At 41.6% G+C, this 23,958-nt stretch overlaps 1 protein-coding gene across 7 annotated transcripts in view; it reads left to right on the top strand.

Annotated features, from left to right (window-relative positions):
* The window catches only part of B3GLCT (beta 3-glucosyltransferase), a 76,678-nt gene that overhangs the window by 5,742 nt on the left and 46,978 nt on the right, over window positions 1–23,958 (top strand). For 5 of the 7 annotated variants that reach the window (XM_081909377.1, XM_081909381.1, XM_081909378.1 and 2 more), the window contains exons 2-4: window positions 9,960–10,018; window positions 12,858–12,897; window positions 18,012–18,121. In XM_081909377.1, the coding sequence (XP_081765503.1) occupies window positions 9,960–10,018; window positions 12,858–12,897; window positions 18,012–18,121 (209 nt within the window). The remainder of the gene's footprint in view (window positions 1–9,959; window positions 10,019–12,857; window positions 12,898–18,011; window positions 18,122–23,958) is intronic. The other 2 variants (XM_081909382.1, XM_081909383.1) reach the window with 1 other exon arrangement.

Here is a 23,958-nt window from a genome sequence, read left to right as displayed (position 1 = left end):
GCAAGAAATACCAGGTAATGCAGTTTTTCACACATGAAACACCCTTCCCAGAGAGATACACTAGGCTTGATATCTTCAGCCTTTTCAGACCCAGGACCCATTTTTAACTGAAACATGCATTTAGGGACCCATTTCTTAATCTTTTACTATATAGTTGCACAGTGGCAGTGCTCCTGTTGCAAACCCACTAGTGGGTCCTGACCCACCAGCTGAAGACTAGGCTATCCAGCACCTCAGTTGCAAATGGGTTCAAATTTGTCAGCAGCAGGTGTTGTAGGTAGATGCTTTCTAAAACAGTATTAATATTTCTAAAAACTTTTGACTAAAGGCAACTAATACATTTTAAACAATAAAAATTATAAAATCATGAACCTCTTGCATAAGATTTCATCCCTGCAGCAGAAGGCAGAGTTCTTTCTAGAACTTTGCACTGGGTCAGCTATTCTGATCCTTTTGGGAGTAATTTTGATAAGCGTGGGAATTGTGGCAGTCTTCATGTAGCTTGTGCTTGTTGGTTGCATTAAATTAATATGTCTGATACTTGAACAGTTCTGTTTCAGAGTGCATCCTTTTGAGCAGGGGTTAGTACCTCTGCACCTGTCCATTCTGAAGAGGCCTGCTGCCCTATAGCCAAAGTTTTGAGCAGCGCCTCTCAGAGGAATGGTAGGCAGATAGTAAGGATGGTGCATACTCATCCATGACATCTTCAGAGCAGCCTCCCTTCCAATATAACAAAAGTGACTTACTGATACGTGGTTTTTCTGTTTGTAATTTTCTTTCTTTGCATGCATCATCATGACATTGCTGAGACATGCCTAACTCTTCTGGTGTATTGTGACATTACATTACTTTTTAGCAGAGACATCTGCAATCCAGCCTGTAGTTGATAAAGGTGAAGACTAAAAAGGTTGTGCAAAACACTTCAGTGAGATACAGGAAGGCGAACTGGTCACCTCAGTCACCTTAGCTGGTCTGGCATTAGTATTTGTTAGAGCTGTATTGTGTGTGAACTGGACTCTCAAGTAAGAAAGGTTCTATTTATTAAGAAATGCCACCTGTACATTGTCTTAAAACAAGAATTTAATAGAAATGTTTTTGAATGTTTGAGTGGTATGATAGCAGCCTTTTCGTTTCAAAGGAGAATGTTTAAAACAGCTTTTCTCTGTCATTGCAGAATGAGACTGTATTATAGTCTTCTTCTGGTACTTACAAGATGGCACTTTGAAAATGATTTTTTACTTATTGAACATTGAAAAGTAGTTTTCATTTCCCTTTCCATCTCCTAGTGGCATTTCCCAGCCCAGTTCCTGCACTGAAAATAGCTTAAGCATAAAAAGGGGAAAAACTTACTGGAAATGGCTGAGCATAAAGCATTATCCGTCGGTGGGTGAAAATTGGCAAGGCTGATCTCTACTTTTGATTATTATTTCTATTTCTGCTATCTGATGAAACAGACAGCATATGAGTAAAAGTGGAGAGAGGTTTAAATGCAGCACATCTGTAAGGAATGTTTTCCTTTACCTTTGGCTGCATGTTATCTGCTGGTATCAGAATGGCTGCTGACACTTTGCTAGTTAAGGTAAGAATTTCTCCCTAACAGCATGTATTTAGCTATTCTGTGTTGTGCTGCATTAAGCAGCTAGTGTTGTCAGCTGATAAAATCCAAATTACAGCTTCCATATACATCTCGAAAACAGGGATAAGTAAGAAAAACTCAAATTTGTTGTTTTTCAAGGCTGGTCCCCAAGCATAAATTAAGATTCAAGGGCTCCTGCCCATGGAAGATGCTTTTGCCTGAATTTTGAGGACCACCCATTTCCGCTCAGCCCTTGTACCATGTCAGCTGATTCACCAGGAATCCTAACCTCTGGGAGAGGCTTTTTAGTGGGGGATGATGGGGGAAGGAGAAGGCAGGAATGCCAGGTTCTGCACGCTCCCTTCCATGAACTTTCCTTTGGGTTCTAAGACCCACTGCTCAGACTGAATGCCAGTTGTTGAGGAACACAAGCAGGAGGGTTCCTGTAGGCATCTGGGTCTCCATTGTGGGAACAGATAGGCCTTGTCTGATCCAGCAGGGCTGGTCTTATGTTATTATTATCTTATGGAAGACATTCATCAAAAGGAAAGGTTGATGTACAGTCACTGTGGGTATTAGTTTAGAGTATTCTTGCAGCAGACTACACCCTCTGTTTACAATGTGCAATCAACTGACATGTCTGTGAACCTCAAGTTTTAAATATATTTCATAAAATTTATATACTGTTTGATTGTTAAAAAAAAAAAAGCCCCCAGAGTGGTTGAAAAAATATATGTGGGTAGAGTATCTTCTTCAGATTTTAGACACCCCTAGTGTTGAATGAAGTGCTGCACTACAATTGTCAAAGGATTTTTGATCCAGCAGAGGCGTCTGCTAATGGAAGGAGAGGGAAGCTGTCTTCCACCAGTTTGAACTACAGACCTTTGCTCTAGAGCAGTGGTTCCCAATTTGTGGTCTGTGGACCCCAGGGGGTAAGTGTAACCCACCCAGGGGGTATGTGGCACATACCAGTCAACTGTCCAGGACATCCCATTGTGTGCTGTGCTGTTTTTGCTGTGCTGTTGCATGCATGGGAGAATGGCGCTGCCAAATGTGTAAGACTGTGATTGAATGTGTGACTTGCACAAGATTGTGATGCCCCAAAGGCATGTTTTTGGTCACTGTGTTCTAGTGTAGGTCACATGACTTATACAGGAGTGTGACCCAGAAGACACATGGCCTGGTTTCTCACTGGGGTATGTTGGAGGGTGTGTTGGGACCATACACATAGCAGCAATTACCACTGGAATATCAACATTTTTAAAAGTAGGCTTGACTTTTGAAAAACGGGATCCGTAGTACTTAGCTAATTGGGAACCACTGCTTTGGAGAATTAGGGGACTAGCTCTAGACTATTGCAGAAGGTTGTGCAGGCAAGGGGAAGGGGAATGTGACAAAATTTGCTGTTTGCATCTCTTCCACTACTAGAGGGCTCTGCTAGATCAGAGAGACTCCTTCCATTTGCAGAAAGGTGCAACTGGAAACAATGGGTGGTATTCAATCACATATTTTTAAGTGTAGACCCATTGAAATTAATGGATTCAGGTTAGTCATATTCATGAAGTAGGTCTATTTTGAGTCAACCTGTAGGTTTTTTTCCTCATTCCTGACAAAAGCAGGGGCAAGTGCTTCACTGGTAAGTCATTTGCTTAAATGGCACTGGTAATTTCAAATATACGAAATAAATAAATACAATTCCCTCTATTTCCAGTGTTCAAGCTTGAGTGCATTTATGTATTTAGCCATTATGGCACCACTCATGTACAAGAGGGCAGTATCAACAGGACTATTAAAACAGCTGGACTATTAAAATCTTCGGGAAAAGCCACTGGAAATGACCTAATAAGAACTGAATGTGTTCTGTGGCCTGTTGGGTGATGGTGGGAAATTGAATAGGAGGGGAAATGAATGGAGTGCCCTAAAAGACGACATGGCTAACTATCTGGAACACTTCACAGGAGCACTCTGTATTGGATTTTTTTGTTACACTGGTGTGTAATATTGGTGAATTTAATCCCTGAACTGCTGATGATTTAGTAAAATATTTGAAACATCTCAGACTATTTCAGTTCTAAAACTGGGCTCATTTGCCAAGCGGACTGAAGCTTCCACCTCAACAATCTTCAAATATTTTTATTGTTAATTAGGTAGAACTCCGAGTTTGAAAGGCTGAAAACAGGTGCCTATTTTAGGAAGTAACAACTATTTGGGGTCAATATTTTGGATTTTTTGCTTTGAATATATCTTACTGAAATTTGGAAGAGAATACAAAGATTAATACCAGATCAGATCAGAAAGAAAAAGGGAAAAACAAGATGACAAGAAAAGAAGAAAGGGGAAAAAAGAAAGAAAGGAAAAAGAAGAGAAAAAGTGAACTTCCAATTCTTCATCTGTCACCCATATGTAGAAAATTATTCAACACATCCACTCCAAGATAACTCCCAACAAATCTACTTTCTATAAACCAATATTATTTTCGATCATCAAATGGGTCAACATTTGAATCCAAACATTGGAGCAGCAAGTGTGAGAATTGCTCAGGGCTTATAGTTAAAGGAATGACAGATAAGTACTGTCTGAAACAAGGAGGAAAAGGCCCACAAGTTCTTATTGAAAAGTTCTCACATGCAAGATGGAGCAAGCTTGTTTTCTCCTGCTCCAGTGGGTAGGACCCGAACCAATAGCTTCAACATATAAGAAACAAGATTCTGACTAAACACCAGGAAGAATTTTCTGACAGCAGGAGCTGTTCAACAATGGAATGGACTTCATTGGAAGGTAGCAGACTCTTTTTCCTTGGAGATTTTAAAGCAGAGGTTAGATGGCTGTCATAGATGCTTTACTTGAGATTCCTGTTGCACTAGATCAGGGGTCGGCAACCTAAGGCCCATGGGGGTCGTTTAACCGGCCCATGTACCCCCGCTGCCTGCTTGGGAACCTCCGCTGCCCGCTCGGCCGGCTCTTGTGCGCCACGCTAAACCAGCGCAGAGCAGAGCAGGGACTGGCTTCCCATTGGCTGCAGGAAGCTCCTGCAGCCAATGGGAATCTGCACACGCCTTCTCCTTGCTGGAAGGAGCGCTGGAAATAGCATTTGTGCATGTGTGTGTGCGCACACACACACACTCTGGCCCACCGTGGCGTCTGCAGGACCATGAACCAGCCCAAGCCACAAAAACTTTGCCAACCCCTGGACAAGGGACTCTGAGACCCTTCCAACTCTAAAATTCTATGATTCAAACCTGGCAGGCTGCAGTCTTTTACCCAGTTACCTGGGAACAAGCCCCACTGAACTCAAGTGATACACGCTGCTTTCTATATGTAAATAAGATTGTGCTTTGAGAGGGAGAAGTTATAAATAATTCCTTACAGGATTTTTCTGTATTTTGGAGTGGAAAAAAGTTGTCCTCCTATGCAGACTAGTATCTGATCCTTGATTTGTTTCAGGGTTCATGTGTATTAATATTTTATAAATTATAGACTCTGTGCTTGCATGAGATATTTAAACGTTATGATGAGCCAGGCAGCATTTCTGCTGCATATTTTAATTCACATCTCCCTATGTGGCCTCTCACCTGCGTGCAAAAGGCGAGGAACTGTGAATACCATGTTTATGTAGAGGCTTTGCACTGAAATACATTTTGCAATGTAATATATTATTTTCTAAGTAATACAAGGTTTGTACAAAACAGCATTTGTGTGTTGACCTTGAAAATAGAGGCCATAGAGATGCCTTGCAGTTTACATGTGCAAAGTGTTTAATCTGTTAAGTTCAAAACACAATTAAGACTCTTTTAACCTTATTCAAAGCTTGTTAACTCTGAAGTAAGTCCCATTTATTTTTAGTATGACTGAACAGTAAGTGTATTTAGGATTGCACCCCTAAATTCTAAAATAGCATTTCAAATTATTTCATGGTAGATAGAATTAAGGTGTAACGAATGTGCTTGGGTGGTAATTGACAGGATATGGAGGCTTTCCACATGATCTCCTGAGTTTCGTTTCTATTCGTTCCTATTATTCGTTCTTATTTGTTCCTATTATCTAAACTGCTTTCTTACTCTATTTAGGTATAATTTGTTAAAACCAAAATGAGCAACCTACTGAGTTATACCATAACGTTGTTGAGAGACATCTAGGAGGTCTTTGAAACTATGTATTTGACTTTAGAGACGTGTACTGGGGCTAGGTATCTACTTATTGTAAGTGTAGAGCCTTGATTTCTCTTAGACTGTTTAATTGCTAATATCTTTATTTCATTTGATGATGGTGATGATGTTGTTATTATTATTATATTTCCTCACAAAAGTGACCCCAAGCTATTTACAAAGACATTCAGAGGCATGAATATTGACATTTGTTTTCAGTAGTGATGGTGGCTTTGGCTTGTAGTGACTGTTAGGTAGCTTTTTGCTTCATTTTAAAGGACAGATTTATGTGGGATGTCAGCATTGTGAATCTTTTATATGGAATTACTTATTTGTCAGGCATAATATAAACTGTGACAGATCTGTTATAGATTTGCTCCCAGAATGCTTAAAGGCACAGCAAGCATATGCTGATAATTTCTGATAAATTGACATACTGTATTGAGACACAAGTTATATTTTTATCCATAGTATATATCTTAAATATGAATAATAAAGTATGAAAGCTTATATTGGGCCTGTCTTCATGGCTACAAAAAGCTATAGCATGAAACTAGTAAGTTATGGTGGGACATGGGTGACGCTGTGGGTTAAACCACAGAGCCTAGGGCTTGCTGATCAGAAGGTTGGCAGTTCGAATCCCCGCCACAGGGTGAGCTCCCGTTGCTCGGTCCCTGCTCCTGCCAACCTAGCAGTTCGAAAGTATGTCAAAGTGCAAGTAGATAAATAGGTACCGCTCCAGCGGGTAGGTAAACGGCGTTTCTGTGCGCTGCTCTGGTTCGCCAGAAGCGGGCGGCTTAGTCATGCTGGCCACATTACCGGCTCCCTTGGCCAATAAAGCGAGATGAGCGCCACAACCCCAGAGTCAGCCACGACTGGACCTAATGGTCAGGGGTCCCTTTGCCCTTTACCTAATAAGTTATGGTGCAGAGGAAGAGCAAGTGTGGGCTCCTTTCTGTGTCTAGCAACTTCCATCCAGCAATCTAATCTCTCTTGCTTTCAGTCAGCTGGGAAAGTGTTAGCAGTTATCCCCAGGCTCTTGTCTAAACACATTTTTTTAAAATGAATTGCCCACCCTCTTCATTATACTTTTGACTCCTACCTCTGTATCCATCATTTGGAGAGCAATATTGGGAACAGCTGTAATTACCATGGAAAGAGGACCCAGACCAGCCAAATATGCTAAGGGGGGATATAAGATCAGACACTTACTGAATATTTCTGTTCTGCTCTCTTGATCAATCTCCAAGTGCTGAAATTGTTTGATACATAACAGCAGGAATTTACGCAGAACATTTCTGAAGTTGCTTTTTACCCTAGTGGAGATCTTTCAGAAGTTAAAAAATGGTCCCTACTTATTTAGCATGTTAATAAATTTAAAGGATGCCAAACTTGAAATGGTTAATTCCCCAAAGAGCTTTTCTGCATAACACAGCTCATCCCTTTCATGGACTTGGTTCTCACTAAAATCAACCTATCACCACTGTTAATTCTCAGACTGTTACTTAGTCAGTGAGTTGCAGTATGCATGCAAATCCCTTTCCAAACACTGAGGATGAAATATAGTGGAGAATCAAGCACTTCTCAGAGCAGATGGCTCCTTTCCTCGTGCATGTTAATATTATGTTGTTGGCCATTCTCTCCTCATGGATACAGGCTGAAGATTGCATTCAGTAGTTTAAAAGTAGGGTGGGAAAGAAAGAAACATAGCAGGTAAACAATTATGGGGATGGGGGCAGAATCAACCAGTTGGCTAGTAGCCTTATCTTCCATGAATTTGTCTAATCCTCTTAAAGTCACAGATAGGTAGCTGTGTTGGTCTGCCATAGTAAAAAAAAAAAAAAAAAAAAAAAAAAAAAAAAAAATTCCCCTTCCAGTAGCACCTTAAAGACCAACTAAGTTAGTTCTTGGTATGAGCTTTCGTGTGCATGCACTTCTGAAGAAGTGTGCATGCACACAAAAGCTCATACCAAGAACTAACTTAGTTGGTCTTTAAGGTGCTACTGGAAGGAAAACTTTTTCCCCCTCTTAAAGTCATTCAGGTTGGTGGCCTGTCCCTTGTGGGAGTGAATTCTATAGTTTGTGCTGTGAGGAAAAAGTACTTTTCTTTGTCTGTCCTGAATCTTCCAACGTTCAGCTTCATGACCCCCGAGCTCTAGCATTATGAGAGGAGAAAAATATTCCGCTATTTGCTTTCTTCACACTATGCATTATCATATATAACTCTAGCATGCAGTGGGCCTGCTAGAGGGTTTTGTTCAGGGGTTCTGTGTTCAAAGGCAAAATGGGGCAAAGTCAGGAATCAGCAAAAACATCTCTCTGTTAGGGCTGCTTACTGGGGTGTGGTCTCAGGGCCCTCCCATGATCTTCCCAGAGGAGAAGCGAGAAGGAAGCCCCTTCCCCACTGGCTTCTGGGACTCTCCTAGACCCCTTACATCTCCTTCCCAGAGGCTATTAAGGAAGGCACTATCATGATTACTGGGCTTTGGGAAGATGTCACAGGCCTCTGGGACACTGCCAGAGCCCTCCTGCTCCCTTCCCAAAGCCCAGTAAGTGAGGAAAACCCACTGGGTGTGTGAGTGGGAAGGGAGAATAAATGGAGAGAGGAGAGCTCTCCAATAATTCCTAATCCCCAAACACCTAAGGTTGCAATCGCACAAGTAAAGCGAACACAAGTTGTAGGCTTACTGTATCTCCTCTTGGATTTCCTGTAAACAAAAAAGCCTCAGATGCTGTAACCTATCCTCCTAGATGAATTGCTCCAGCACCTTAATCATTTTTGTTGCCCTTTTCTGAGCCTTTTCCAACTCTGCAGTATCATTTTTGAAATTAGATGATTAGAACGGTATGCGGTATTCCAAGCAAGGTTGCCCCATGGATTATGATACTGACATTTTAAATTTTCATTTCTTTTTCTAATGATCCCCAGTATGAAATTCACCTTTTTCACAGTTGCTATACCCTGGGGCAAACATCTCTATGGAGCTCTCCACTATAACCCCTTCAGGATCAGTAGGGGGGATGGGCTTGGCTGAAGCAGACGGAGTAGCAGGGCAGGCTACCTACTCACTCCTCATAAACAGCCAAGACAAGCACACTTCACTTGTAGCCCAGGCATGTGATCTTGGCTTGTGATCTGGCAGGTGAAGGGAAGACTACATCTACTTAGATCTTTCAACGAGCCAACATTTATTATTTATTTGATTTATATACCACCCTTAATCAAAAGATCTCAGGGCAGTTCATAAGATAAAAATGCAGGATAAAAGCACAAATAAATGATTAAAACAGAAACAACAAATCAATAACTCCCACTCTCACAAATACATTTAAAAGGCTGTAGAATACTAATCAGCCAAAGGCCTGATTGAAGAACGTTTTCCCTTGGTGCCTATTTGTTGCTCCCTAAGATGGGAGTCAGTTTGGGCTCCTATCTTTGTTGATGGAGTTTCTCTCCATACATATAGGCAAGCCACTTTCTGCCTTTCATATTTGCCTTGTTTAATATTGAAATTTTTCTAGAACTGAAATTTGTGCCACCTGTCAACCACCCCCAATCTATTCTAATTGTGACGAGATTACAAACCTGTTTTCAGCATGTGAGATTGTGTAAGCTTAGTCTCTAGTTTCTGAGCTGTTGCTGTCTACTTTTAACTGTGACAATTCATTTTACGTTACCTTGATGAATTAGTGGCACTTGTGCTGCTGTTCAGCTAGCACCCAGGAATAATAGCAGCTCTTTCAAAGTTTAACAGCGCCTCACTGCTAGTATTGTTTCTGGAAAACTGGAGCATGAACTCACCCTGTATCCGAAGGAGGTTTTGTCTGATAATGGCAGACTTTATCCTAAGGGTAAAGAGGAATTCAGATCCCCCATGTGCTACCATGTTGTTATTTATTATTATTATTCTGAAGTGCTGGAGTGCCCAGATGTTATTTCTGTGTAGGATTTGTTTTGACTTGAAGCCAAAATAAATTGGCTCCACATCAAAGAACGATTTTCTGTCCAGAGATGCATGAGAGTAAAATTGTCAGGCTACAGCAAATGATACTACTTTTGAAAACAGCAGAATTGTCTCGTGGTTGAATAAGATTATTACAGGCATTCTATGCATTTAAGAGATACTATTATCTAAATTGCTTTTTAAAAATCCTGTTTAGACATAATTTGTCAAATTTGAAAATGAGATACCACTTTGAGAAAAAAGGTAGATAACATTTTCCCTCCCATGTTCCAGCTTTAGCTCTAAACGTTGCTGCAGAAGATGTAAAGGACAGGACTGAGCAGCTGTCACAGGTACTACATTTTGTGTTCCAGCTCTAGGAAGCTAGCATTTTTGGAGGAGATGTTGTCCATGCCATATTGATATGTCTCCTTGAAGTGAAAGAGGCATGTATAGGAGCTCTGCTTGGAGGATTGTGTCCTATGTGTTGTTTTGTGAACTGCCGTGTATACCCTCATTTTATATGCTTCCATTGCGGAACAGGTGACCTTTCTAATTTAGAGGTAGCAAAGGATCAGAGTTTTTAAAGAGAAGTTTGCCAAGCTATAGCCTCAGTTATATTGTACTGTGATGTTATTGTGTCACATCTTGTGTACAGGTATTGCAGGGTCAGTTGAATGGGTAGCATTTTTCAGACACATCTGTATAGTTAGTTTCTGATCCCACTCAGATTGAAAGCCAAACAAAGAAGCAGCCTATGGTGCCTTATTCTCATTTCCGCTCAGATATTCAATTAAGTCTATTTACTTCAAGATCCACCCGCCCTCTGTGCAATAACCCATTCATTTTTCTTGATAACATCTTGTTCCCAGTTATAACAACTTATATAGGTTGCATATTGGGGATTGCAAGCACCACCTTCTGCTGAAAGTTTCAGCTTTTGCAGTCTCAGAAGAGGCTTCAGTCTTTGCCTGAAGTGCTGCTGTGTTGGTTTGCATGGGAGGTTCTTCATACACCTAAACAGTTGGGAGCTTCTGATTTAGTGTAGGGAAGGGAAAGGAAAGGAAAGGGTATGGGGCAGAGTGAAAGAAGAAAGCAGGGTGATAATATGTCAGCAGAAGTGACTCCTCTAACTGGATTTGGCTCGTACATCATGCTCTGAGTATTGGGGCATACATGTACCGTATTTTTCCATGTATAAGATGAAGTTTTTTTGCTTTTAAAAAAATAGTAAAAAATTGGGGGTCATCTTGTGCACCAAACGTGGGCATCTGGGGGAGTTTTAAAAATATTTAAGTATATGTCTGGGATTTTGGCTTGGACAGGCTGAGGCGGTCCCTCCTGCTGCTGTCCCCCCTTTCTCCCCCCCTCCGGGCGGCATGCTGATGACTGGCTCGCCTCCCGAAGCCCATGCTGATTTGACCACCGGATCAAGAGCAGCTGCCACCACCGCCGCTGAGAGCTGCCTCAGCTACCTCTCCTTGCCATTCTTTCCTTTTCCCCCTCTTCCCCTATCAAACTCCCACCCTGCCCCCAGCCCGCTCATCACCTTCCTCAGCTCAGTTTGCTCGACGGCATGGCCCGACACAGAGCAGCCACTGCCTTCCCCCGGCTCTTCCTTGGCATCCTGCTTGGGAGCCTGCTTCCCCGCAGCAGCAGCAGCCACTGAGAGGGAGCGTGTGGTGCCCCAGTCGCTGCCTTTGCTTCTGCAAAGTTCTTCTGCTGGAAACTGCTTCTGCTGGAAACTTTGAGGGTGATCGCCCCCCAAAAGATCAACAACTTGACATCGCCAATCATCCAGATTTTCACTTCTATTTTAGGGTTTCATTTTCTTAATTTTAGGTTAAAAAAATAGGAGTTGTCTTATACGTGGGGGTGTCTTATACATGGAAAAACATGGTAACTTCTTTAGGGCAGAAACATGGACTAGTTGTTCCATTGGGTTTCTTCAAATGCTATGATTCTGTAGGTGGAATTCAGAAAAATGCTTCCTCTTTACTTTTACTATGCGGCCAGTTTGTCAACACAATTCACAGACAATCCTGAGAAACACACTCCATTTCAGTTTGTTTGGTAGCTGCTGAATAGCAGCTGAGATATTTTTAGAACGTGGTTTCCTGGGTGATGGGACTGTGAACCCTTTGCTTTTAAGTGCAAAGCTTAAATTCTGACACAAATGTACATATCTTAGATTTACTGGGTTTTATTTTGGGCTCTGCAGGAACCTTTCTTCATATTTATTTAGGTTGCAATATAATTTGGATAGAGGGTTTTCCCATAGATTAATATTCTCATTAAATGATGAGATTACTTGTATATCACATAAGAGTGTGACGCTTCTAAGTGTGTGCATTTTAGTCATCTTTATTTCATGGCTTTTTATTTGGTGCTTAGCTCAAATTAATTGTTATCATGGCTTTTTATTAGGTATTTAGTCCAAATTAATTGTTATAAAACAACATTTTAGAATGGTAGCACTGATAACATGTTTATGCAATTAAATTTCTAATAAAAATTAAGTCATATAAACTCATTTCTACATTACATAAGCTTAGTTACTTGGAGGAGGTATAACGAGCAGCTAAAAATGTGTGTATATAATTTTAATGTTAACCTGAGCTGGAAACTCATCCGATGGTCTTATGCAAGATTCTGGTCTCTGGCCTAGTTGACATGTAATGGTAAACCAGAGTTAAACTAACTGCGGCTTACCAGTAACAGGGAAGTATGCTGGTGCATGCCACTCAAATCATGCCCCCTCCTCACTTTGCCACACCAGGAGAAAACAAACCAGAATGCTGTCCTGGTATTATGTGCGAACCAGCATTCATGGTTGCAGAGAAACAGTTTGCTGGTTTGCACATGACAGTAAACCAGTGCTCTGGTCTCTTTCCTTCTGGTACAGCAAGGGAAGGAGGGGGCTGGTGTGATTTGAAGAGCATGGACCAGCACAACTGCGCATTCCCAGTAAACCATAGTTTGTTTTACCCTGGCTTACCATTATATGTCTTATGGTTTAGCTCTTTTCATACAACATAGGGATAATAATACTTCCCTTAGGGATTTAGTATGGCTTATTGAGATTGCACAGCTATTTGAGTGGGGTTGTGACAAGCTAGTTAGCAAGTTTTAAGCAAACCATTGCATTTTATTTTAATGTATGGTTATATTGTTTGTATTATCTTAATACAGACGTCAGAAAGAAGTGGAAACTCGACTAAAATAAGCAAGGGTAAGTAAGTCTTTTAAGTATTTCAATCTGCAGTCTGTCTGTTAGACTGAATCATGTATATCTCATACATTGTCAGGTTATTCTGTATAGCATGTTCTTGGGCCATTGGAGACATTACTATTGTCACTCCTGAGCCTTCCTGGATCAGATCAACTGGTTCACCTAGTCCAGGCATCCCCAACTTGCGGCCCTCCAGATGTTTTGGTCTACAACTCCCATGATCCCTAGCTAACAGGACCAGTGGTCAGGAATGATGGGTATTGTAGTCCAAAACATCTGGAGTCCAAAACAACCACATGGCTTTGGGCAGCCCACAAGCAGGACACAAAGGCAAGAGCTTCTCTCCAGTTGCTGCTCCCCAGTAGTTGATTCTCAGTGGCATTGTGGTGGGGTGTCCTTCCTGCCTAGCTACGGTATTTTAAAAGGTGGTCCCAACATACTTGGTTGTTATTATATCGAGGTCTCAGCATTTAACGTTTCACTTGTGTTGGGTTAAGAGAAAACAGTGGGGGGAAATAGAAAATTAGTTTTAATTTTTTATTTATTTTAATCAAAAGCCCACCACTGTCACTCATTAACAGTGCATGCATGTTTACTCAGGAATAAGTTGCATTGAGTTCAAGGGGGCTTACTCCTAGGTAAATGACAAGATTACAGCCTAAGAAGATTAAAGCGGTTTCCAGATCTTCTCAGACTTTTTTGTCCAGTGTTTGCTTGAATTGCCTCTTGTCCTGGGTTCTCAATGCTGAATGAAGGTCTGTGGAGAGCCACAGTTCAGCAATGTATTGGGTGCCTCATATCTTTGGGGGCCTATACAGTCCTGCTGCTGGTGGTGTAGTGCCTCAGATGGTGATATAGCCATTGTGACTAGTTAGAATATATATATATATTCTATTTCCCTTTAAAAGTCGTCTAAAGCTGTGGGTTTTTATATAAGAAGTTAGCTGTCTTATACAAGGACAGACTCACCCACCCATCCAACTAAGTATTGTCTACTACTCCAACTGGAGGCAGCTGTCCATGGTCTCAAATCAGCAATATTTCCCATAACCTGCTAGCTGATAGCAGGGACTGAATCTGGGCTTTGGCATAGCATGTTCTCTAGCACTGAACTATAGCCCCTCCATGTTTCTTTCCTCTATTTCTTCTAGCAGCAGTTAAAGCTTTATTATTAATTTTTTGGAGTGGGGGGAATGTTCACAACTTCACCTCCAGTCTACACTGTTATTTGCCACTCTTACAAATGTGATCTTGTAAAAATTATAGCATTGCTGATAGTGTTGCCAGCTGATTACTGATTAAACATGATGAAGATGATAATAAGCTAGAATTAATCCATTTAGTTCTTCAGCCCCTCAAAATGATTTGTACAGAGTTGCCAGTTAATCAGTCTTTTTGGAACATCCTTTAATCTCAAGATTATTTTTAGTGCATTTTGGCACTGGCTGGTTTGTTCATAAGCATGAGCACTATCATGACTAAGAAATGCAGCAAACATTGCAGGTGTGGTATTTGGCAAATATGGGATAACCAAGAATAACCAACGCGGTCCCCTCCAGAAGTTGTGGACTGCAACTCTCATTAGCACCAGCCACCATGGCTAATTGGCAGGGAAGCTGAGAGCCTTAGCTTTCAAAAAGACTATTGCTAAGTCATCAACTAGATTGCCTTTGATTTCTATAAGAGGCACACAGATACTTGAAATTTAACATTATGTTAGATATTTCAAATATAATATTATATTAGAAGATCAGTTTGAGGGCAGTTTAAGCTTTTATTAAAACCAAATTCAGAAACCTAGAAAGCCTCCTAAAGCCTGTTTCTGGTGTGAGAATTATAAATGTTGAGATTCATGTTTGCTCATACGCTGTTTCTTTAACATTTATAAAATTATTTGAAGTAAATTTCCTATAGTATATAGTAGTATTACTCTTTTATTCATATTTGTGATTTTACAAATGTATGTTAACAGTTAAAAAAAAGGTTGTATTTACAGCTGTGAAAGTGTTTTTCTTTCCAAAATGTTTTTCTTTCCATTGTAGAAGGACCAACACATCATAGTCACAGATGCCACTCTTTAGTAAAGTGCTATTTTTTGTTTGTTAGTTTTAATTTTTGTATTATTATGCTTTATTTTGTAAACTTCTTTGTGAGTTAGCCTGAAAAGCAGTATATAATACTATAATTTCTGTATTGCAAACTTTAGCATTTTTGTCCATTGGCTCTTAGGAAATTTTCAATGATTACAATGAGGTGGTGAGCATAATGAGGAAAGATCTACAGAACACCTGTAATTCAATGTATTACAATACTACAGGAATTATGGAAAGGAGTGGGTTAACTAAAGTGGAGTTGTACTTTACACTCAAGTTTCAGAAAAGGAACAAATAGATTTTTTATTGAGAAAAAGGTTTCACACCTAACACCTAAGCAAAGAAAATCCTATGTTTAGGTAATAGAGTTTTATACACACCCCAATACGTATGCCTGTTGGTTTATGATACCATAAGTAGCTATACAAACTTGTATGTCAGTGTTTCCTAACCGGTGTTCCGCGGCACACTAGTGTGCCGCGAGACGTTGCCTGGTGTGCCGTGGGAGGGAGGCGGGCGAGTCGGGCGGCGAGAGGCGGGGCGGCGGCGGCGAGCACACGCGGGGCGGTGAGCGAGCTCCCTCCCACATCCCATCGCCGCTCGCTTCCCAAATCTCCATCCCGAACGCTCCGAGCCACTCCAAGAATCCCTAGGACGAAAGCAGCATCGAATTTCCGCCAATTAAAAAAAAAGCCTTAGTGCCACCCTCTTCTAACCAATCGGAGCACAGCAGCGAGGAGGCTAAGATTACTCCTAGGAGCTGTAAGGGGAAACGCTGGTAGGCAGCTAGCCAATGGGCAAGGTGCTCTCCAAAGTGGGGTGATGCTGCCCAGCTAGAGAATTAGGAGGAGGAGGCTGGTGTTAGGAGGTAGCCAATGGCCACAGGGGGGTGGGGGCAGGGTTGGCTGCTGCACCGCAATTGGCAGCCCTGTAAGCCACTTAGAAAATAGAGGCTGGGGTCGCTGCGCGAATGGCAGAGGAGCTGTCAGAAGAGGCTGTCTGCTGTCTGAAAGGGAGATAAGAGTGCCACCTCCCGCAGCCAATCGAGGCTTTGGTGGGCGGGGTGGCGGGGGTGAGCCGCCTCCGTGCTCTGAGGAGAGACAGGCAGGTGAGGGACGCGGGCTGGAGCTTGACGCAGGTGCAGGGAGGGAGACGCACCTGAGGCAGCGTCAGCCTTGGCCTCGCCTCGGCGCCCCAGAACTCTCATAGTCGGAGCCTCTGAACATGTGCAGAGTGCGTTTCGTTGACAGCCACGTAAGATACGGCAGCAGCAGGCAGCAGTTTTTCAGCGTGGGTCAACAACGTTGCTCAGAAGGAGGGTTGAGCCCAGCCACCTCTCTCTGAGGAAGCAGGCAGCATTAAAAAGCTGGAGTGTGTTTGTTTGTGTTGGTGTGGTGTGATGCAGCTCATATGTGGAGAGGAGGAGAGAGAGAGCCACACCTGTAGAAGTGAGAGTACAGAATGGCCAGGTAGTTGTGTAAGGACGAGAGGGACTGGTGCATAGGTATAGTGAAGCAGGACAGATTGAGAAAGGATACAAAAGGAATGGGTGGACTCTACACTTTCCCCAAATCAAATGAGCAACCTCAGGACTGCTTTGAGGCTTTAAAATGTGGCAGAAGCTGATCAATGGCCTCCTCTGCCTCATTTGGTTTGGTCCTGAGAGCATTTCCCCCCACATTTGTGGGACCTTCATAGCTGAGAATCATTGACATTCACAGACTAAAGGCTAGTTTACAACACTGCACACAGCCACTGCGTTTTGTGTTAAAAGCTGATGTGTGCTGTGTTCAGTATAGGGGGCTGACATTCATGTGACCAGCTGCAGTTGCATGGCAGGAAGTTTCTAGAGTTTGACACCAACTCATTCCCCCAAAGCTCGCTGCTATACACGTGAACAAGCCCTAAATTGGTGTGTTTAGCTTTTCAAGCATGATTGCTATAAAAACTAAATACAGAGAGAGACAGAGAGCTGTTGACGAAGAGCTACGTGTGTGTCTTTCTTCGATTCCAGCCAGAATATCAGCTTTGTGTTCAGCCAAACAGGCCCAGGTTGCGCACTGAATAAAGTATTTTATAATTTTTCATATTTCTGTTTACTTACTATTTCATAATAAAGTAATTATAAAATACTTTCTTTGTGTTTATTTGATTCCTATTAAAGAGAGTTACTTTATATATAGTCAATATAGGCACAGAGTTAATTTTTTAAACATTTTCTAATGGTGGTGTGCCTCGAGATTTTTTTCATGAAACAAGTGTGCCTTTGCCCAAAAAAGGTTGGGAAACACTGTTGTATGTAATAGCGTATGTAGTTACATTGACTTTAAGATCTCTGCTACTATGTACGAGCAAACAACCAGCTAGAGTAGCTAACCATATATCACTAGACAACTTTTCAATTAGAAGGTATTTTATTCAACATACTTGTAAACTATGTGAACAACCAGTGATTACCAGGCAGCTGTGAACCAGGGAGGAGATGGGTCATTGTAAGAAATTGCAACAGATTCTGTTATGTATGCTTAGTAGAGCATCAGATATTTTGAGAATGTTATGTGAACTCTTTTTGCATTTATGAGACAAATTTAGATTTGTTTTCAGTGGGGCTTGATGCATCTTCGGCAGAAATGACTGACTGATGGAAACTGTTTGCTTTAGGTTAAAGTGTAATTGCTTTTAGTCTCAATATAGAAACAATTTTTGAATTGGATTGAATTTGTGTGACCAGCTTACACTTACAGCGAGTCTTATTTTTCACACCACACTGTTTGTGAATTGAAATCTCTGTGGCAAGCTAATGAACATTTTCAGCCTGGTTCAGAAACAAATGAGACAATACTATCCTTAAATTGAAAGCTTTTATTTCATGTTGTCTCCACAAGTTTTATTAAGGTCAGTAGATCCTTATTTCGGCAAGTTAATTATTTGAATAAATTTTAAAAAGTATTATCTGCAATAACCTTGAAACTCACTGTCTCCCCCCTCCTTTAACGATTATTACTTATTTTTGATTCACAGAACTAAAAGAAATAGTATTTGTCATCCAGAGTCAAAGGAATTCTTTTCATTTGAAGAAAGCAGATGATCTAAAACAAAGTATTTTCAAACAAGCTGCAGTTCTTGGAAAGGTATGAATAGATAGCCTCTGACTAAAAAAACCATCAAGTTATAGTTCTGGAATATGTTACACACATTTTATTTAAGTAGGCACAGAATTCCATTTCATAAAGCTTCTAAGGGTTGATTAAGATGGTTGGAGGCCTCCTTCCCCCCCCCCCCCAAAAAGGAATGCATGGAATGAAGTACTGCAAAAGAAGTCTTGTTAGAAAGCAGAACCCTGAGCATATGCCGTTTCACAGCAGTCAGCAAACAACAAACATTACCACTCCCCAAACCTTGAAAAAACATAAATTACTCAGAATATGTGCACTTATCTCATCATTGCTTTGGCTCACTTCCTGCTTTAGTCCAGTCACCAATGTCCAGCCTAACCTATTTTACATGGCTGTTGTGAAGATATGGAAGGTGGTAACAAATGTCTGCAAATGGGAACTTCCTGCTTGTATTATAGACATGAGATTTCGATTCCTTTACAGAACATAGATGCATCAGTCTGTTTAGAGGGTCATGTTCTGCTGCACCGCCGCTCAAATTAATACAGCTCCAAGGCTTCAACTAACCATAATCTGGGTTGGATTGCCTTAATCTGGCATGATTATTGTGTATGTTAGGTCCCTACATTCCATTAAAAAAATAAAACATGCTCCCGCTTTCCAATGTTCTGCCCTGGAAATAAAGCTGCTTAATCAAAATCATCTTAGTCAAAGAAAATTTAAAACCCACGTTTAGCACTGAGTTGCACTGGGCATTCTGGCACGTTCATTCTTCCCGCCCCCCCGGCTACGGACAAATAGAGTAGAATTTTGCCCCTCTCCACAGCAACCAATAAAATGTTTCCAGTGCACTGCACAACAGCAGGAGAAAGATCACCTGGGCAGGCAGGTGGGCAAGTAAGCGCATGTTATTTTAGTTGCTCCAGCAGCTCTGCCTTCAACCAAAAGTTGCATACTTGCTTGCTTCATTCTGCTGAATTATACTTTTTTTGTTGTAGGCCAGGAGTCAGCAACTTTTTTCCTGTCAAGAGTTGCATTTCCTCAGAGGTAATTTCTTGGGAGGCATGTGCTGCTGGTAGGTGGGCTATAGCTACTCCACATTGTTTCTCTCTTTGTTTTTCTCTCGTAAGAATCTCAAGAGAGAAAAAGGAAACACTGTGGAGTGGTGATGATATTGAGAGTCTGTGTAGGGAGGTAGGGAGTTGTGATGTTCCTAATTTAACATCACTGCCACCCAAATTCTTCACCTCTCTTTTCACATACCCCTCTATTAATTCACACACTCATTCATTTGCCATAACCGTCTGCATGTCTCTTTCTGCCACCCCACTTCCTATGATACCATGGTTGCAGTAAAGAAAAGAAGCACATTTTTGCCACAGTGTTTCTGCTCAATGATCCTGTTGTTTCCCGCTATTCCTTTCCAGTGATCCAGCTGTCAGGAGACAGACAGAGAAGCAGGCTCAGAGGTGTAGCCACAAGTGTAGTGGCTAGAGCATCTTTCCAGTGGATGCTATACCACTCTAGCCCAAACACTTTGCGCTTGCACCTCCCAGTTTGTATCTACTCCATTGTTATTCTACTGGGACAGGAGCATCTTTAGGAAACCACTGGAGGGCAGGGGTGAAGCAAAAATTCTTTTGGAGAGGCTGGATCATTGGGAAGGAACTGGATTACTGAAGAGGCAGGAAGGGACAGAAGACACTGGGTGGGCAGAGCATCAAGGGTTGTATAACACAAGGCAGGCCATATGTGAATGCGATTCAACTCTGTTGTCACTGTAAAAAGCATGCAGCTGGTTTTAAAATTAATGGGGAATTATTTTCTGTGGGATATGCATTAACATAGATGCTAAAAGTCCAGATGTTTTTTTTTTTTGGATTGATGTGATTGTATACAGCATTTGCTAAAACAAACAAATGAAATTCTCTTGTTTCAATTCATTAGATGAGGGAAAGAAACAGAAAGCTGCGGCGATGGCATACTGCATGTATTCAGGGCCCCTGACAAATTCTGGCACTTTAAGCCAGAAGCTTAAAGCAAATACGTTGGAGTTTTGATACCAGGGCGAAATAAATGGGAAATGCTAAATCTGTAAGTGGGGGGTGGGGGTGGGGGTGGGAGTTGGAGGGAGGGAAGCTACAAAGCATGTGAAATGTTCTGAGAGTAATACAGTCATGCTCCTTGAGTAGTTAAAAAAAATTGTTCGACTGTCTGATAGCGCTGTGAGATTTTAATCTTGATTGCAGTATAACATAATTGAAACAAAAAGCTTTTTATGTGGGTGGAAACCTATTTTAAAACAATAAAATAGTATTGAACAAGTAATTTATTGCATCCATCTGTTAAATTCATTGTTACACAGACTTCATAAATACTACTGTGTAACATATTGAACGCCTACATTATTTCCCAGTACGCCAGTAATTCTCAAAGTGTGGGGCGGGCTGCTTTGTGGGAGGTGTATGGAACACCTGTGAGAGCAGTACAAAGTTTCGGGAGGCAAGTGAGGTCTTCCACCAGTAACCAAAACACAGTTGGGTTGAATGACCCTAGTAAAATACCTTTATCAATCCACTTAACGCTTGTGGTGGGAATCTCCCTGTCGTTTGCCTCACCGTCCCAACCTGATTTGGGAGATTGGGATGTCATTATTCACCTGCAGAAAAGTTAGCTGTTGCTGAATTGTGGGTTCATTTGAGAAATACTGCCTAAAAGCAATGGGAAGATGCCCATTTTGTATTCTTCGAAAAGCCTTTTTAATGCAAAATGCTTTACTTCTGTTTGAAGTATTTTTCTTTGCTTCAGTGAATGTTCTGTCATCAGTTTACATTGCAGAATGTTTTAAAAATTATAATTCCAGGCGGATAAAGACTATCTTAGGGTAAAGGTTATTATAGTAGAGATTTTTAAAGAAACTTTTTAAAAAAACACTGAATGAAGTTTATTTTTGATCAGAGTTTTAATGTAAAATGATGTAGAACACTTAAAAACGTCTCGTATGAAATACCTGGGGACATGCTTCCAGGCTGAAGAATTGGATTTCTGACACACTTTAATCTGTAGCTTTTCTATGTCCAAATTAATCATCATTAAAATTACACACAAGATTTACTAGCTACAAGCTCCTAAAATATACATTTTTGGTCAGGTTGCAGAAGGCTGTGCTAAGCAGACATTATGGAATTGAAACATTTCTGGCTTGCCTGATGGTGGCTACTGATACTACTAACTCATCTGAGGTGGTTCTGTTCATGCCCAAGTTTTGCAAGACAGGTTTGGGCATGCTCGGCATGGAAGAGAATGTTCCTTTTGGAGTCAGAATTTAACAGATTGCCCACCAATTAGTCTAAAGAAAGGGTGATAGCTATAACGCCAGGTTCACCGTTCTCCTAAATTAATTAAAACTTTACTTAGACAGGTACTGCTAGAGGTCAGTACTATGCACAGTTTTAAATGTATGTGTATTTTTTTGCTGCACAACTTTCACGCAAATTATTGTCACTACCACCACCTCAAGTGATGGTTATGACAATAGAACCTGATCCTGCGACTTTTAACCCTGAACTGTTTTGTTTCTCTTGTATTCTGTGGCTAATTAAATGTTTATTATTTATTACACTCCCCCTTTTTCTTTGATGGAGCTCAGAGTAGTATACATAAACAGTTCTCCTCCACTTCGCCCCAATTTTATTTTAGCAACAACACTAAGCTAGTTTGGGCCAGAAGATACTAACTGATCCAAGGTCATCCAGTGAACCGTGTAGCTGACTGTGGCTTTCATCCTGGGTCTTCCTGGTCCTAATCCGATATACTCACTGTTGTACAAACCTAGCCATATAGCAGAATTAGACTTATTATTATTAATATTAATATTAATTATTGAATTTATATACCCCCCATACCCAGAGGTCTCAGGGCAGTTGATTAAGACTGCATTAAGACTGCAGGGGCTATTGGAACAAAACCTTAACTGGAAAAATATGGCAATTCGACATTACATTGCCCTTTTGTCAGGAACTAGACTGAAGGGTATTGCTCTGAGGAAGAATGGTGGGAGCCGCGCTCTCCCTCTGCGCAAGGGCCTGATCCTGAAGCTCCTCTGGAGCAGGAGGATAGGATCGACCTAGAGCAATGGTTTGTGGAAGGACACAGTTCGGAAACGGACAGTTGGGCTGAGCTGGGAGAAGAGCAACCAAGGGGAGAGGAACAGGGAGAGAGAGAGCTGGTTGAATCTCCCTCACTAGAAAGTATGCAGCCCATGAGCCCTAGAGCCAGATGTCTGGATATGGTAGCCTCTCAGAAGGCTCAGTGGTGGAGGGATCATGTGGTCAGGAGATTGAAGTACCTAGAGGGAAGTGGGAGGAACTCAATTGGGAGCACCTACATGGTGAGAATGGATGCTGAATGTTTGTGCTGTGTTCAGTAAAACTCTCTGTTGCTGCAAAAGCCTACTTTTGCTTCATGCTGTTATCTACAGAAAGGGGGACGATAAGCCTTGCCTGGCAACCTGACACTATTCCATGCAGTATCCATTTTTTCCCTAGCCGTACTTGGGAAAAGTTGGGTTGTACGATCTTTTAATCCTTTTAGCTGCTAAAAATGTGCATCTAGTTCTAAGTGGGCTCAGCCCAGTTAACTGTTTAAGAGACCTTTATTTCTTATTTTTCCCCTCCTCAGGATTCAGCACAAACTCTGTGTTCCTCATATTGTAGCATCATTGCAGCTATGCAGGGATATAGAGTTTCTGGTTGGCTAACATTCACTAGGGCTGAATGACATTCACTCGAGATGCTCAACATAAATTTGAGATTGTGTTTCTTTTAATGAAAACATTTAAATAGTTTATATATTGCCTTTATATAACTCCATTCAACCAATCAGGTCCCAGGTTGGGTTTAAATCAATATAAAATCACACATCAACAGACACCAAAAGGACAGCAATAAAACAGCAGATTTCATACTTTAAAAGTACTTTTGCAAAGGACATTTCCATAACCCCGCTGCTGTCATGTGAGACTCTGGAGGTTCATACAGGAGTGTGGGGGCTTGCTTAAAGCCCTTTGCAAACAGCAAAGGGGCTTTGAAACCATTGCAGGCTCCCAAGCATCTCCTTTGCTAAGTTCAGTACCATGCCCAAGGAATAGGTAAAGGTAAAGGTACCCCTGCCTGTACGGGCCAGTCTTGACAGACTCTGGGGTTGTGCGCCCATCTCACTTAAGAGGCCAGGGGCCAGTGCTGTCCGGAGACACTTCTGGGTCACATGGCCAGTGTGACATCGCTGCTCTGGCGAGCCAGAGCTGCACACGGAAACGCCGTTTACCTTCCCGCTGGTAAGCGGTCCCTATTTATCTACTTGCACCTGGAGGTGCTTTCGAACTGCTAGGTTGGCAGGCGCTGGGACCGAGCAGCGGGAGCGCACCCCGCAGCAGGGATTCGAACCGCCGACCTTTCGATCAGCAAGTCCTAGGCGCTGAGGCTTTAACCCACAGCGCCACCTGTGTCCCGATGCCCAAGGAATGCAGTGAGATAAATCACAAACTAAACAACTCTGTATGTGGTTTACAAAAACTAATTAACAAAAATGGACAGCATTTCAACACCTATTACATGAAAATTTAAATAATATATACAGTGCCAAAATAATAATGACATGTGCAATCTCAAAGCCAAGCATCTGGCAGTCACGTTGGAAGCCCTGCATAGAGGACTTTGATAAATGTGATGTCATAATAACATTTGATTGACAGGTGAGTTACCCCCCCTTTCTGTCAAATTTAGCCCATGAGACTGATCCTCGTAAAGATCCAGTGCAGGCAGTCCAAAAGTTTGCTTATCTCTCCCTTAGAG

The sequence above is a fragment of the Podarcis melisellensis genome (genome assembly GCF_964234715.1).
Source record: "Podarcis melisellensis genome assembly, chromosome: 4".
In the NCBI taxonomy this organism is placed as follows: Eukaryota; Metazoa; Chordata; class Lepidosauria; order Squamata; family Lacertidae; genus Podarcis; species Podarcis melisellensis.
Note: the sequence above shows the minus strand (reverse complement) of the source record. Positions and strands in the feature narration are given on the sequence as shown.